The sequence below is a fragment of the Suillus paluster genome (genome assembly GCF_016628075.1).
Source record: "Suillus paluster strain FC165 chromosome Unknown EDB91scaffold_123, whole genome shotgun sequence".
Classification (NCBI taxonomy): Eukaryota; Fungi; Basidiomycota; class Agaricomycetes; order Boletales; family Suillaceae; genus Suillus; species Suillus paluster.
In genome coordinates this window covers 37,322-54,049 of record NW_024537683.1, presented here as the reverse complement: position 1 = coordinate 54,049, position 16,728 = coordinate 37,322, and the positions used below count along the sequence as shown (strand labels likewise).

The window sequence follows — 16,728 nt, the reverse complement described above, 5'->3', positions numbered from 1 at the left end:
GATAATGTATAATAATTGAATGCAAAGAGTTGAACACTTTGTTATAGGGAGTTTTATAGGAGTTTTACTACATCTAACAACATACTGCACTGCTGCAGAGCACGAACAAATGTTTCATTAAGCATAAAGAGTGCAATAGACACTTGCATTGTTGCTTGCAAATGGAAACTTCAAGGGAGAGCAGGCATATTAAGAAAATAACTGGAGGTGTACCCAACTGGAACATTGTGCACTGGCAGGGCGGGACTGCACCGTGAGACCATCAAGAACAGTTGTATTCATCAAACAAGCATACTAAGGCTCACTTAGCATTGATCGGTGGGTGTCCGTTACTGGTCAGCATCGACCCTCAGGCACTGATATCAACAACATTGCATTTTCAAACCAGTTGGGTCTCATTACCTGAGCTGAGTACTTATCAGGAGTAGCTGTATCTTCAACATGGCATCCAAGTCAAGTTCGATCATGTTGCTACAACCACTTCAATTGAATGAACAGTACTAAGGCATTGGTGGGCTGTCACTGGTCAGTATCAACCCTTGAGCACTGACATCAACAATTTTCAAACCAGCTGGGTCTTGTTACCTGAGCTGAGTACTTAGTAGTAGCTGTATCTTAGACATGGCATCAAGTTCAATCTGTTGCCACAATCTCTTGGTTTGAAAGTTTTCAAGCTTGCAATTCCGAGTTGTTCATTCTTACTAGTATTGAGGTGTGTGTTGCAGATTCTCACATGTTTCGCAGAACTAAACCATACGTTCTGGTGACAATCATGGAGTCCACAATGGTGGAGTACAAAAATAGTACTATTTCAAGTTCATCTCCTTCAACTCACCCAACGTTCATTCAATGTTAGCATGCTGGTACTATATTTCTCAGCCAAACAGTGCCGCTGGTTGGATAACCAGATAGACATCTACAATTACTGTGATGAGTACAAAGATCTTGTCAATTTCTGGACCTCCTTATTTGAGATCTTCTTCGTTAGTTGGCCAGAGCATGAGGTCTTATTCCCTGATGGGCCTGCACCCCAGTATTTCACTGAAGAGAAGAAGCAAGCGGTGGACGAGGCTGTAGTGACGAGGAAACATGTGAGTACCTCACTAACCTTCACATTGCAACAAGCTGACCACTCAATCATAATAGTGCCTTTGGGATTGGTTCTGTTACCAAAGAACCCTGCATACTGATGCCCTAGCAGGATATGTTCAATTCACCATAGTGTCCACACACAATCACACACTGGTCTTGCAGGTCGAAGAGGCATTTGTAAATTTGGACATTGCAGCTGATGAGCTCAATGTTTAGAGTGTGGGGAGTAATGTTGAGGCAGGGGGGAGTGGATAAATTTAGACACAATCAATTGATCAATTACTTACACTCAATTACTTAAAATTGTCACTTGCCTCAGGGTAGTAACTCTATGCTATTTATGTCCTTTGAGCTTAAATCTTAGCTATTGATGAAGTGCCCGCCCCTTCAGGTTACTTGCTGTACTGTTCAAGATGGCGAATCACAAAACATTTGGCCTGTGCGTTGTGGGGAATGTCCCCACTGTAGGCCCATATCCCATATAATTCCCATGTGTTCCCACCATTTTCCTGTGCGTTCCGCTACCATCCCGCTACCCATCCGCATCTTCCCCAAGCCATCCGCTACACGGAACCAAGCGGAACCTAGTGGAACCCAGCGGAACAATTGCGTACCACGTGCATTATATTCCTTAAGCCTTCGGAACATCCTCCTCTGTCCTGTCCATGTCCTTCCATCCTCGCTGGTGAGTACTAGCTACGTTCCCCGTGTCACTAACATGTTCCTATCTCATTTCCCATGTGTTACAGTACTTATACGGATCCTTCCACTACTCGGGACCGATTCCTTATCTCACAGCCTCACCCGGTTGTAGCATATCGCATTTTGGAACCCCTTCCTATATAGGTAGCAATAGATGGGATCTTAGTTTTTACCTTCTGATAGACTCGACTCCACTTCCACTTACAGAGTACTTCCCTGTACTCCACTCACTGTCTAAAATATCTTCCTGAATCTATTCCTGATCTCATTGCATCGTTCCCGTCCCCGTGAGTTCCACTCGAGATGCCCGACATCGGATCCGACGACTTGGAGCAAGTACCAGACACAAGCCTGGTCCGACTTCACCCAATCATCCTCCTGCAGGCTTGTAGTTTCTTTTCCCTCTGTTTGTTCCCTGTTTGTTCTGTTTGTTCTGTGTTAGTTCTGTTAGTTCCGCTCGTTGGGAACCCTCCACATCTTTGTGTTCCCAGTCCTAGTAAGGACCAGAACCCTTCAGGTCACTAGACAGAGTCTAGTCCTTGTTTCCTTGCACTTATTTGAGGACTTGCTACCTAGTAGCAATCCCCTTGGGACGAGTATAAGCCTCGCACCCTTGTTAGACTTCTGAATCACACAGGGTCTATATTCCTCACCCACAGCGTGAGATAGCAAGTGTGACAATCTCGCCTACATATAGTTTATACATGGCCGCTATGAGGGGTCATTCATTCTGCAGCCATAGTGTGCACCTTTAATTTTGCAGTGACCTCATTAGATGTATGACAGTGTATGACCATTTCATTATTTTATTAAACTTACAAAGACTAATACACCAAATAGATGCCTGCATCATGATGGACCACAATGGAACAGGCAGAATGGCTTCAAGAACACCTGCCACAATATATGACTGAGCACCTGAAAGACAAGGATTACTCTCACTTCTGGCCTGTGGTGAATGCAGAATGGTTTAAGCAGTTCCTTGAAGAAGTGGTCACCTTTCCTGACATTCCCACTAATACTCTTTTGGCAGAGCAAAATGCAGCAGTGGACAAAGCTAAAACCAAGCGGAAAACAGTAAGCTTGTCTATAACAGGTGCAACACCATATCCTGATGTACCATAAATCTAGCACCTCCGGACTTGGTTTCACTGGCGTGTGAACACTTCCAAGAAAAATCGCAGCCTGAAGAAGCAATCAACAGTCTTCAATGATGCATTACAGCCAAAAAGACGTGCCAAGTCTGAGGCCGAGATATACTCTGATATCTATTATGACGAGCGCATCAAGCCATTGGTGAAGGCCGAGGAAGAGGCTGGGAACATAACTTCAGGTGGATGCATCATGCTGAGTCGTAGATTCTCCAAAGAGTTGCTGGAAGATGAAGAGGAGGACATCAAAGCTCAGATCCATGAAATGTACAAACAGCAGCAGTGGAAAACTCACGAGAAGTTGGACGATGATGAGGAGGATGACTGCATGCTTGATGCAGAGGCAATCATACAGTACATGTTCAAGTTGATTCTATCAGAGATTCAATGGCTAATGTTCAACATGCAGGGGTATAGATGACTTACTGATTATCTGCTGGCGTTTTGTACACCTCGTCAAGAACAAGACGGGTTTCATCATGTCCTTCATGTTTGCTGGCCCAGACCCAAGAAGTGATTGGGATATGACATTGCTATCGTGAGTCACAGATACTATTTCGAGATTCATGCTGACTCATGTATTAAAGGTGTCATCCCTCTGAAACCCCACAAGGGAGGAACTTCACACAGTTATACCAGATGGTGGATAGGGAGTTCCTGCAGGCTTTTCAACATTATGCAGAATTGATCTTCCGTGAGGTTTTTTTTTTCAATCAGTGGCTGGTTGACTCACTTACTTTGTATTGTTCCAGCCTCTGATAAGTGCAAGCCTGTGTTCACTGTAGGGAACGACGATGGGGGTGTGTGTGTTATGACCGACGTCCAACAATAATGTTGAAGGCGAGTACACAACCACTAGGACTCGGTCAGAGATGATGATGAGTAACAGAGTTGGATTGAGCGTGAACGTCTAAGTCACTACAACAGTAGAAACGAAGAGGTTAAGTCTAAGGAGTACTTACGCTAACTAACCTACTCTTATACATAACATTGAATAGGAGTCTGAAAGAAATCAGCCAATAAGAAAAGAGTCGTACGACTACTGCGGATGACTAAAGATGACTCATGATATATATAAGCGACTGAGTAAGACGGCAACTAAACAGAAACCCAAGTTCCGACCAGTTCTTCTTTGGGAAGTGAGATTGTTCTAGCCCATGGAGTAGGGGAGCCAATCGGAGAAGCAACGGGTGACCTATGATGAGGAGTCATGTGACCGGCTCGGGTACTGGAAGTAGCCGAAGGAAAACCGAGAAATGAAAAATGGTTCATATTAGGAATTCGTGACAGGGTGTCACAAACAGACCCTGATGATGGGGAGCATGGAGAGTGTGATAAGGCATTTGAGATGGCTGATGAGGAGGAGCCCAAAGGGCATGATGAGACTGAAGCAGCAGAGCAGGAAGATGGCTCTGAAGATGGGAGTTCTGGGATGATGGATGTTGGTGAGTAGATGCGGCCAGCCTTTATATGTGGGGTTCAGTAGCTGATGCATTCGTCTCATGCATCAGAAGGCTCCTTGCTGACATCGCCTGATGATGATGCATCATTAGGTTATGCATCAGGCGTGGGAATGATTCATGCAACCAACCTGTCGGTAAGTGCCTTAACTTTATTGTGCAATTATTCTAGACTGATTCTATTAATGCTATATGTTGTAGTCTAATACTAGTGCTCACACATTGTCACCTGAGGTTGGTGCTGCATCAGTGTCTGATGGATCGTTCCAGTCATCAGCATATCCTTTGCCATTGCACATGGCTAACTATAATGGCTTCCTCGTCCCAACTTCCAATTCACATCCACCAGTCTATGCACCCTCTGTGTCCAGCAATGCGGCTCCCAATTCTTTCATGCCAGTCTATGCCCCCAACATCTCCAGCAACTCAGTTCCCCAGTCTTTCATGTCTGGCTATGTGCCTCCCGTGGCTACTGATGCATTCATGCCAGTCTATTCACCCTCAATGTCAACCTCCAGCTTCTCGTTCCCTGAGGCATTACACAATATGAATTGGAATGATCCAATGTTTCACACATCTCTGAACACCACCGAGTGGCTACAAGCACAACATACCAGCCTCTTGCCTGGAACTAATATGGACTTGTTCCCAGTACTGCCTTATCCTACTACTGAGGGTACATCCGATAAATCTATCGCTCTCTCCACTGAGCCCAGTGTGGAACCTGTCACTACAAAGTCAACTGCCCCCAAGCCCAAGGCTGCCCCAAAGCCCATGCTGGCAAATGCACTGCCTCCCAGCCATCTGGCGAACCCACATCAGCTAAGTCAAGTCCATGAAGTAATGCAGCTCCAGGCAGTGCCAGCTTGACAAGTGACTCCATGAACACTGGGGGACATACATCCAAGCATGTCCCAATCAAGTCCAGACATAATGAGCTGGTGGATGCAATTGGAACTCACATAATGTTACTGCTGTAGTGTTCTTAGTCTCTTGATAGTTGTCCTTAACATCTTGATAATATCTTGTACCATGCTCTGTGACCATGATATCAGTTGTCCTGTCTTGTACCATGGTTGTGACCTTAAATAAATAACTTGTCTTTTGTAAAGTTTGAGGTAGTACATGATGTATCACTGAATGGGCACTACAGACTTCGTAAAATTAAGAAGTACGGTCAGATGTGTGATGCATCATTGGAACTTCAAGTTCGTCAATTTTCAACCCATGTGTAATGCTACATACTTAATGGGTGTTCCTTGTACACATAGGACTTCAACAATAGATACGGGTATATAGCATTATATTACTAGTACTAGACTACAGTATAAAGAAGTTTGACAACAAATACAGGCAGGCAGAACAGGCACCTCTATACTATGTCACTGGTGTCAAGAGGGTCGCAGAAACACATGCGAGAGAATGGGTTTGCCATGTGTATCAGGAGGAATGCACATTAGGTATCAGTATGCAGGAGGCGGGAGGTGGGAGGCCAGTGCTGGTTACTATAAATGGACAACAACACCGCATCAAAGAAGATACAGTGCATACAAAGGGAATGGTGCAGGTGGTGGCGGGAGGAAGGAAACAATGCATCATGGTGCATCAGGAGGAATGTGCATTAGGTATCAGTATGTGGGAGGCGGGAGGTGGGAGGCTAGCGCTAGTGCTGGTTACTATAAATGGACAACAATGCCGCATCAAAGAAAATACAGCACATGCAAAGGGGATGGTGCAGGTGGTGGCGGGAGGAAGGAAACAATGCATCATGGTGCATCACACTGCCATACTATTTTAAAGGCCTGATGCATTATGTATAGCCTATTAATGCATTATGCATCATCATGCAATATATTTACCTGCCTATAGATTGTAAGAGTATTGCATCAATTTATGCCTTACAACTGCAACAATTCTTGCATCAATATGACAGGGTCGCCTGGGGTAGCAAATCTCTACACTGTACCCGTACCTGTGACCCCTATACCCACGGTGTATACCATACCCATGCTATACCCTAGATTGAATGAAGACAGTCTGAGTCGTTCCTTCTCTGGGATTTGGGAGTGGAGAAGTAAGTTGAAGTACTCATCTGATAGTACAAGTGCCAAAGGGCTGCTGAGACCAAGGACTCACATGTATTTTCATCTGTCCATTTATATATACATTTTGGGCTTCATCCACCTTGGGGAGAACAATGTAACTGTAAATGTGTTAGAGATCTCGGGATCAGGGCGTGAAGTCAACTCAATCATGAGTAGGATCTAGAAATGACCATAATCCAGTGAGTACGTGTACAATATATACACTAGATAATACAGAGATGACCAACATGACATTAGAGGAACTTGACGAGAACTCTGACTATGTGACCAATGAGCAAGCAGCGTACAAGCAGCCCCCTTTTTGGCCGAAACACGCGAAATGTTTGACAATTTGATGACAGTCACTACAACTCTGCCTAATTCTGACAAACGTCCGCCATGCTAATTGCAAATGCACACCTGGCAGTCTGTGGAGCAGGTTGTCCCTCCATGTAGCTACCACTCACATCCACTGAGTTTTTCAGGTCCTGCATCAGAACCATCCGGACATCGGAGATGGCACCGGCACTGTGTCCAGTGATGGTGACCCCATTCGGATCACCACCGAATTTTCTGATGTAGGACTGGACCCATTTGAGTGCCTGGATCTGGTCCTTGAGCCCCGCATTAAAGTTGCCAGTATGTGGGGTCAGTGAACTCAGGAGTGGCCAGGAAGCTGAAGGAACCAAAACGGTAATAAACAGACACAATAATCACATTCAGGCTTTGTTCGATCCAGTGATCAAATGGCCAGTTGGTCAGGTTTCCCTCAACCCAACCTGTTACAATGAGATTAATAAATGGGTATGGTCATCCTTGAGAATATGACATTACCTCCACCATGGATATTGAACAGCACAGGCACTACATAGAACCATTGATATTAGAAAACGAAACAAGTTAGGACAGGAAATCTAAAACATACAGTTGTCGCCTTCTTTGGCACCAAGGGGTGTGTAGATATTGACATTCAAGCAGTCCTCCAATCCCGCTCCTCCTGCATTTCCAGCTGAGGCCATGAGGTCAGAAAAATCCTAAGGACAGCAATCGCACATACAAAGTGATCCTTGGATACAAAAGGCAGGGGGCTCAGTCATGTCGACCACCTCCCTGTTGACTGCTTCAGTCACATGCTCTGTCTTTAGAGGGACTGTGGCGCGGAAGCGCAGGTTGCCTACAGGGGGCTCAGCGTATGGTATCCCAAAGTATACCACCGTGTTTGAATATGCCTCATCCAGCTTGCCTTGGTATGTTACATATCCCAAGTCAACCATGGTCCCTGAGTTAACCGTGTTTGGATACCGCTGGTTGCCTTGGTATGTTGCATATCCCAAGTCACCTGTGGGGCCAATGGGGGTCTGTTTAAGCACACCACTGAAATCTTTGAATAAGGCGAGGTTCAGCAATGGGAAAATTGTGTTGTGCATTCTTGAGTACAGAGTCCAAGTCCGCCCTTGCAAACATCTTTTAAAGGAAAGCCCCATAAAAGTCGAACTGATAAAGTACCGCCTGCATGACACACTCTTTATAGTGCCAGCCAAACTGGAGTGAAGTGAAGTGGAAATTACAGTTCAAATTCAGGTTTGGACGGCAATGAACTTCAGTTTAACCAAGGTCAGCAGACACATCCATGTAGCTGGTGAACAAGGTGCTATTTCAGGGTACTTCCTGTTAGCCTTCATGGGGATTAGGCGTCACTAGTGATGGAAAAGTTCGGTTCAGTCCGGTTCACCAGGAAATTTGGTGAACATTGAACCGAACATCACGTTCGATTCAGTGATTTTGCTGAACGCTGGACCGAACGTGCTTGAACGTGTTCAGTGCGTTCAGTTCACGTTCGGTTTGGCATTCGAATGCTGAACGTCTGAAATTTATGCACAAAGTTAAAGACACTGCGTGGCATCATGCGAGGGGCTTAGTGATGTTCCTGTCTGGCTTAGGCTCAAAGCCCCAGCTTAGGCTCGGCCTGGAGGGGGTTTGGGCTCACTAGATTTCAAGCCTGAGCCATGAGCCCAAGCCAGCCAAAAACTGGGGCTTAGGCCCAAGCAAGCTGTGGCCTGTGCACAAAATTCCAACAACATAAAGCACTGGAACTGGGATAGGTCAGAAGCAGACAAGCCTCAAACAAGTGAGTATGAAAATGGTAGAAATAATGTACATACATACACAGATATAACATGTATACCGGGAACAATGCAGGCAAACACAAACGAGCAGTGGAGATCACACACTCCCTGAGAGCGGGACATTGCTGTGGCACCATCAGCATCAGGTCAGAAGTTCAAAACACAAGATCAGACACTATCTGAGAGTGGGACATCGCCGTGGCACCATCAGCATTGGGTAAGCAGCTCAAAAGATGACATCACGCACTCCCTGAGAGCGGGACATCACTGGACCACCATCAGCATCGGGTAAGCAGCTCAAAAGACGAGATCATGCATGTGATGTTCGTTAAAAGACTTAGGCTCCTAATGCCTAGATGGTTACCAATTAATATATCAATCAACTCTGATATATTCTCTCCTTTTACCTTACCCTGTTTATTCCCTCTTTGTTTCTTTTATTCCTACTTTCCCCAATCCTCTCTAACCTATATAGACTAGCGTACTTAGTGCAGGATTGGGAGTTGATCCTTCCCCCCCAAAATAAAGCTTAGTTCAGCCAGTTTACTTCTGTTCAAACCCTAAGTTCTCTCAAGTCAACTCAATTCTCGTGTGTATGTTCTTAGAACGCCACATATTTTTAAACTCAAATTCTAAAGCTCTACCTATCTCTTCACTCTACGGCCACCAATTGATGAGGATTGATCACCCTCCGAACCGACAACCCTTCCCGTACCTTTTCCGTACCACCTCCCATTAGAAGAACAAAAGATGTCGACTACTTCTATTGATGCATCAAAGAACTTGTCTCAAAGCTCCTCTCCTCATAGGGATGAGTTGAGTAAAGACAGAGGTGCTCTCGAACTGGGTATCGAGAGTGCCTGGACTTGTGACGAAACATTCGTCACTGGAGTCAAACTGTCTGACAGTCAGAGGGCAGAACCCCCAACTAGCAACCAGCTATCCGCCAAAGACGCGGAAGGAGCACTGGGTGCACCCATAGAAACTAGCACCCCTCTCATTTTTAGTAATGAGGGCAACGGGACCAAGCCCCCGTCAGATAACACGAGTAGGGGTTCAGCGCCGATGAGCATATCCCCACTACTCCGAAGCGTTGCTGGGCAACCCTCTCCGATACTACTTGACATGGCAATTAAAAATGATGATAGCCCAAACCGTAGTACAATCAAAATGAGTGAACCACAAGTCAATGTCAGCTGGGCTGACCTCCCTATCAATGACGACAAATTAGGCGACTTACCCGAGTTCCCAGCACAAAGCCCAAAGAGCAAGGCCTCGTCCTTGGGCTCTCCCCCGTGTATCCCTGCTGAACTTAAAGGTAAATCAGTAGATACACAAGAATGGAAAATCCTACCGCCAAAAGACTGGCTAGACCAATGGTCAGACCTCAACGAAGGACTTGTAGAAGCATTGCGACCAGGATCCAATGACCCAGACTCTTCCTTGCGAGATATCTGGGACGAAGATAATAAATGGTTATCCATACAACTACAAAACCTTTACCTAAGACAATACCGCAACCAAGTGAAAGAAGAACTGGTTGAACAGTCCATCATGGTGACCGACCTTCAGGAATGAGTCAGAGAACTCGAGACCCTGATTATTCAGAGTCAGACCAGAGAAGAAGAAGCTCAAAAACGAATTAGAGAAGCTCACCAAGCCCCTGTCATCAGCGTCCAACTCCCCCCTCCTAACCCAGAGGGTGAGAACACGACCAAAGGCTATACTGATCCTCGTATCACTAGGTGTTATGCGAAACCTCTCAGATGAGATCTGGTGGCGCTAAACCCGCAAGGGGTGTTTGAAGCGTGGCCTTTGGCACTAGCCCAGCAAGGGGCTTGCCCGCGCTAAGTCTGAGTAAGAGCTGAGGCCCTTACTTGCATAGAGTTGATTAGAGTTTCTCAAGGATATGATCCAAGAGATCGGAATGCAACTCAAGAGTATCGTCTCAAGAGAAGATGGTTCTTTGTACAGAGGGAGTTCTCTTAGGTAAGAGAAGTTCAGACCCAACAACAAGATCAGATGAGAACCGAGTAGATTCAAGTTAGAGAATCTATCTACAGTACAAGTGAGAATATATATGTAAGGGTGATATACCGGTGGAACGGTAAGGGTATAGGTTAAGCGGAGGCAATACCGAGTCAGTGGTAAGGGTCAAGGGTTGTGTGAGTCATAAGTAAAAAGAGGTAAGAAGTACCAGTTGAACGGTAAGGGTAAAGGGTAAAGGGCATGGGGAATCCCCATCAATGAGAGAACCAAATTAGTGGGAAGGGCATAGGGTTCGGTAGAAGCTGGGGTTCCTGTGATCTAGGGGTAGAAGCGAGAGCTTCTCGTGTTTCAGAACAACGGGATCAAAAAGAAAGAGATAGAAATAGAGTTGTAACCATGGTCCAGGTCTAGACAAGTCCGAAGAATGAAATGATGTGTAATGCTCATGTTACTGTAACACTAGGCCCCAAAGGACTGAGCGAGTTGACAAGGTACCAGAGAGCCTCTTCCATACTCCCGGCAAGCAGCTCAGTCAAATGAGCGATGCTTGGTAACAGTCACAAGGACCCTGACCCCAATAACTTGCCATCCGAGTCATCTGAAGAAGATGATGAGGAATCCTCGACCGAGTCCAGTTCTGAAGATGAGACCCCGGTTAGCAAAAAGAAGGCTGCACTCCCAAATCGCCCCTACAACACAAAATCTAATTATAACCATGACCTGGATCACAGTAGTCTCTATCTGTTAAGGTCGTGCTCAAGGGGAAGACTACTCAAAGGGCTTTAGCTTCAGCTCATGCACTGCGCCCCTTACCCAAGTATGTGCCCTTAATTTCCAAGGGCAGAGGGGAAGTCCGACGGAAGTCTGGGGAGTTCCGGAGGACAAACATCGGTGGAGCACCTGGGTGACATAACAATAGAGCCTAATAAACCTTAACAACGGATTCGGACACCGTGGGTTATTACCCACGGCACCAGTAAACCTCTACACCACCAATACCACCACCTATACCTCTGCTCTTATGCACCCTGTAGGTATAGATATGTAAGATTACAGTAGATATAGGTTAGATAACTGTTAGATAACGTAGATAAAGGCGTTATCTCTGTAAAACATACAGACATAGTTTCGGCTGCCATCCAGAAGCTTCTGAAGCTCTCAGAAGACATTATGAAGGTGTTGTGGCCTAATTAGGAAAGCGCAGGCTTCATACCTGGATTACCAATCATCCAAACCTTTGTCGTCACTGTCTGCAACAGTGAGCTAAGTGTCCTTAATGGTTCCCACCTCTCTTAACTCTCTTGTAATGCTATGTCTTGCATCAACCGCCTCATGGACCACCACATTGCCTTTCATTCACACGGTAGCCTCATGGTTTTTGGCAACACATCTTACTTATACTAGTAGGTTTCAACTTTCCCCTCACCTTTTTCATGCACCCATCATCATGGCGACCCAGCGCAAACACTCTCACAGCACCAAGCTGAAAGTTCCTTGTGGGATAATGCAAGTTAAACCACAAGCCAGCACTAGCATGGATGGCTCAGATGCAAGTGGTCGTCGCACACGCTTCAAGTCTGTGGCAGCTATCATGAAGGAGACTGAGGAAGGCTTAAAAACACATAGGGAGATGTTATTGTGTAGGTCTTTTTGTCTGTGCTTGCTGGTATATTGATAAACATTATTAGCTCTACCTGCCGAAACATGCTCTGCCCTGAGCAGCATCTCACAAGGCTGTGCAGGCACAGAGCCAGACGATGACATTGGTGTTGATACCGTGTTCGAAAACCCCCTCGCTTTCTTCGACGACCTTCCTCCTGACATCTCCCATGAAGGTGGGGAGATTAATGACGTGGTTCAAAGCACACTAGGAATGTCTTCACACTCCAGTAGGAAGGGTGCACAGTCCCATCGTCAGAGACTCGAGAGGCTGGATGCCCATTGGCATATGCAAATGCCCGAACTCGTGGAGTCGTACTTACAATGGAAACATGGACCCATGGATCCAGTCCTACCCAAACACTCACAAAACCATCATGAATTCCATGTCACTGCAGTTCAAATCTTTGGTGCGTTTTTCTACTAAATACCATGTTTTGTTTATCTTGCTCAATACATCAATAGATCATGAACTTGCTACCATTCATCAACGCCCCAATGAGCCGGCCAATGTATCACTACTCAGAAATGGACTCCTTGGCTGCTCGCCTGTTGAGCCTTCAGTTGCAATTGATATCCGCGCCCTGGAGCTTTACTATCGACTACATTGCCGACATATATTTCATGGTAGTTGACATTGTTTGCACAGGTCAATTACCACGCATGTTACAGGGACCAATTTTCAATTGCCTTTGATGCCTTCCTTTCAATCCTTCGCCACGTGTGGCAGAGGTTAGATCATGTACTCAGGCGTGATGACCTGAACTGGAGAGTTAGCCACATGTGCCCTTGCTACACCTACAAGGTATGCTTATTTTGGTTGAACGATTTGTGTTCATGTTGCCACAGCTCCAAGATGATCCCTCACTGGCTCTTAATATTCTTGTGGCCCAGGATGGCAACAATTCGCTGAAGCAAGTAGCAAGTGTTGCAAATGCCGATAACTGCCAGTTTCATAGTTCATACTTTCTCTCATGCCATGATGTTGATGTGTTCAAAAATGAAGTCAAGCATCGTCAACATGCACCAGCGGATGATTCGGGGGATACTACAACGCAGGTAACTTTTGAATGTACTGGTGTTTACTGTTGCACTGATTAATTATCAGACTGTCAATTCTGAGGGACTCCTTAGCTTGTGCCTGCAATGGAAAAGCAGTTCACCCAAACACCAAAAGACAGTGCTTGATATCTATGAAACAACTGGCATCTTCACATCAGCATGCCGGCATGGATCCATCATCAAAGTGTGTGAGATGGTGAGAAGCGGTGAACTGTAAGTCTCTTACTTTATGCACTGCAATCTACCTACTTGATGGTCTGCAGTGCAAAGTACCCACTTGCAATCACTAACTACATGTTGGATACCTATGGTGATGATATTGGGATAGGCTATGACTGTCGGCTGCACATTTGGTCAAATAATTTGTAATAGCCCCCTTATCAGCATGAAGGCTGAAGCTTCTCGACTTCACGTCATAGTGAACTCATTTCATGGCTATGCCCACAACCAAATCTGTCAACTAGAACATCATCCACTTTACCAACAAGGCTTTGGACTTGAAGATCTGGAAACTATGGAGCGGGTATTCTCATCTTCAAATTCAGTCTTGCGCTCTGTTCGTTATGCTTCACATTTTCATTGGGTGCAGTCCATCGACTTGCATCTCCAGCAGTGGGATGATGATAAGTACCAGGAGCATTGACCTTCAAACTGCAGAGTACGTACACGGTATTTTTACTGTTCAGTGAATTGATCATGTTATAGTGCAAAATGGCACGGTGTTTCAGAAGCTTTCAGGAACTCAATGTCTTCTCAGTGCATCAACTATACTGCAGATGTTCGTGAGACGCTCAAACTGGAGACTGCTCGCCGAGCAAGCATGGATATCCTTCTTGTCAACATTCACACAGTCGCAGATTTGCAGGCGAAGCTGGGAATTTTGGAGAGGTGGACTGAACAACAACGTGAATATCAGGAGATGCTTGCATACATGAAGACCAATAAATTTTGGTGCGCAGTAGACAAGCTACAGAAACTAGTCATGCAATGGCTGTTTGAACTTTCCAAGGCCAATATGGCGGGTACAGGTAATTTGATGTTTGCTTAATTTTAAATCATAACTTAATACACCATCCAAGGATACAAGCTTCGCCAGAAAATCAGCAAAGCAATCAAAACTCGAGGGAAGGCCGTTCGTTCTGCATTAGACAACTATAATGACCTTGCAGCTCGCATGACGCCCCCGGCTCCCCATCTCAAGTGGGGCAATATCCTTGATTATGCTTTCATATCCGACTTTGAACTTCTCAAACATGCTTACTCTCAGCAGGACATCACAAGGGAACCCTGGACCATCCCTGGCAATCGTGAGATCATGACGAAATACTTCAAAGTCAAATGTGCTCGCGAGGAGTTAGAGAGATTGAATGTAGAGATTCGACACCTTCGCGCTTTCATTGTTGATGAGCATGGATTAATGCATGCTCAGCTTCATCACTTACGTGGCAGTGACCCATACCTGGTGGCAGAACTCAAAGCAGTATGTCATAGACGCCATCAGGTAGATGCTCTTCATCTCCTCCGACTTGACGATATCGAGTCATTACCAGGTTTCACAGGGACCCATACCTTGCGAGGCGAGACTAACATTGTTTTGGTACCACAAGAGCTTGATAGCACAGAGGGTATGGAGGATCTTATTGAAGATGACGCTGTCCAAGATGAAATGATTTGCCTTGGGGAGTTTTTTGAGAATCTTAGCGTTGAATAGTGTTGCTATCATTTGTATGAGGCTTTGTAACTATGAAGATTCAATCTGTATCTTTCAAGCACATATTTAAATTTTTGAATGTATGTGAAGAAACATTGTGCATTTCAAGATTTGTTGATGTGCTGATGCACGCAGCAGTTAATATCGACTATATTGAGTACTGGAGTATTGACCAATCATTTGAGCCAACCTAAACAGTTATCGCATCAAACATCCATTCACCCTCACTCTTCATCCACACTCTTCATTTACAGCCGTACAGCTGACTCTCATGAGAGCTACATACTCACCCCCGGCCATTCGGCACTGGGTCCAGGATCAAGAGACTCAACTGTCGAGTCATGAGATTGATTGTCGGCACTACTCATACCATCGTGGCATTCGCAATGATGGCACCAACAATATACCAACACAACTTCTTCACAATCACTTCTGTTTGAATCAAGGCAACAGAGAACTGGCTTTTCACGAAGGAATGGGTGATATTAAGGACACTGTAGGTTGTTTTCTTATCTATAGATCAGTACCATCTCACTTTGCCTTAAGCCTATAGGTCTAGGATGACTTGCAGATGGATTGTTCATTGGATTTGGTGTTCGGCCTGAGTCGAATACATCTGTGCCCCTCCGCCCGTCGGACATAGTCGTCAACATCGTACATACACATCAACTTCATCAATTCCCGCAGTTTGAACACACTGTTGAGCGCATGCGGAGTATCTTTGTGGAAGAAATTGCGCTAACACATATCTTATCCTTTGGCCACAAATTGGATTTAGTCAGACCGGGTCCTGGCTATGTCATGGACCCTTTAACGTGCTCCCTCATGGTTGGGAACATATCTCTTGTACCAGATCAACCCTATTCAGTTGAGGTGCCTCCATCCCCGCGCACATCTGCACGTACTTTACCTCTAGGCCGTTCCGCTCAGCTGCAAGCGCAGCAGCAGCAGCAACAGTCCACTCAATGGGCTTCCTCTGCGTCCATTCAGTTTGCACCACCTCAAACTGTTTACATATCAGACTCAGATTCTGATTCGGAGACTCAGCAACAGCTGCTGCCGCAGCAGCAGCATTCTGTTCAAAGGGCTGCCTCTGTGTCCATTCAGTTTGCACCACGTCGAACTATTTACATTTTGGACTCAGATTCTGATTCAGAGACTTTAGGTAAGTGAGCTCTTGCATCATATAGAGCCCTCATGGACTGTTGCACCACTTGGCTGACCTCATCACACAGAATCCTCAAGTGCCTCTTGGATTATTACACCACCTGGCTCACCCCAGCATACCTCTTGGATTGCCATACCACCTGGCTCGCCCCACACCAATCGGCCCCTGGATTACTGTAATGAACCTTCGGTAACAATGTTCAATTTTTCCTCTGCAACTCAGGAATACCTGCAGGGATTGGATGCTTCTGCCCGCATGTTATGTCAGATCGATGCTACCCTGAATCGAAGTATTTCAGAGTGGATCCACTGTTTCAAAGAGTCTGGTCTGACTAATGCTCAAGCTTATCAACTCCGTGGAATAATTCTTCGTGGTCTTTCAGATGGTGACATTTCAACTGTACTAGCTAGCGTAGGTCTCTGACACACGATTTTTGTATAGCGTAAGTGATCATTATAATATTGTATCTTGCCTTAGCATTGACAGGGTCATCAGATATATGTATATTGGCATTTGTCCTTAGC

The 16,728-nt window shown here is 45.5% G+C and overlaps 5 protein-coding genes across 5 annotated transcripts; 4 read left to right on the top strand and 1 right to left on the bottom strand.

Moving 5' to 3' along the window:
- Positions 1-7,116: 7,116 nt before the first annotated feature.
- On the bottom strand, positions 7,117-7,763 carry EDB91DRAFT_1062536 (Alpha/Beta hydrolase protein; the record flags this gene model as incomplete). The annotated part of the gene is made up of 4 exons (XM_041314533.1): positions 7,117-7,268; positions 7,324-7,353; positions 7,415-7,498; positions 7,547-7,763. 4 exons carry the CDS (start codon positions 7,761-7,763, stop codon positions 7,117-7,119), a joined length of 483 nt encoding a protein of 160 aa, XP_041170701.1.
- Positions 7,764-9,365: 1,602 nt separating this feature from the next.
- Positions 9,366-10,401, top strand: EDB91DRAFT_1254994 (uncharacterized protein; the record flags this gene model as incomplete). The annotated part of the gene is made up of 3 exons (XM_041323898.1): positions 9,366-10,172; positions 10,230-10,317; positions 10,361-10,401. 3 exons carry the CDS (start codon positions 9,366-9,368, stop codon positions 10,399-10,401), a joined length of 936 nt encoding a protein of 311 aa, XP_041170700.1.
- A 2,076-nt stretch (positions 10,402-12,477) lies between these two features.
- On the top strand, positions 12,478-13,542 carry EDB91DRAFT_1239919 (uncharacterized protein; the record flags this gene model as incomplete). Its single annotated transcript, XM_041321922.1, has 5 exons — positions 12,478-12,673; positions 12,729-12,826; positions 12,913-13,068; positions 13,113-13,322; positions 13,387-13,542. 5 exons carry the CDS (start codon positions 12,478-12,480, stop codon positions 13,540-13,542), a joined length of 816 nt encoding a protein of 271 aa, XP_041170699.1.
- Positions 13,543-14,145: 603 nt separating this feature from the next.
- Positions 14,146-15,036, top strand: EDB91DRAFT_1062539 (uncharacterized protein; the record flags this gene model as incomplete). Its single annotated transcript, XM_041314535.1, has 2 exons — positions 14,146-14,353; positions 14,405-15,036. 2 exons carry the CDS (start codon positions 14,146-14,148, stop codon positions 15,034-15,036), a joined length of 840 nt encoding a protein of 279 aa, XP_041170698.1.
- Positions 15,037-15,861: 825 nt separating this feature from the next.
- On the top strand, positions 15,862-16,627 carry EDB91DRAFT_1254992 (uncharacterized protein; the record flags this gene model as incomplete). The annotated part of the gene is made up of 2 exons (XM_041323897.1): positions 15,862-16,201; positions 16,272-16,627. The coding sequence occupies 2 exons, from the start codon at positions 15,862-15,864 to the stop codon at positions 16,625-16,627; spliced, it is 696 nt and encodes a 231-aa protein (XP_041170697.1).
- Between the last annotated feature and the right edge of the window lie 101 nt (positions 16,628-16,728).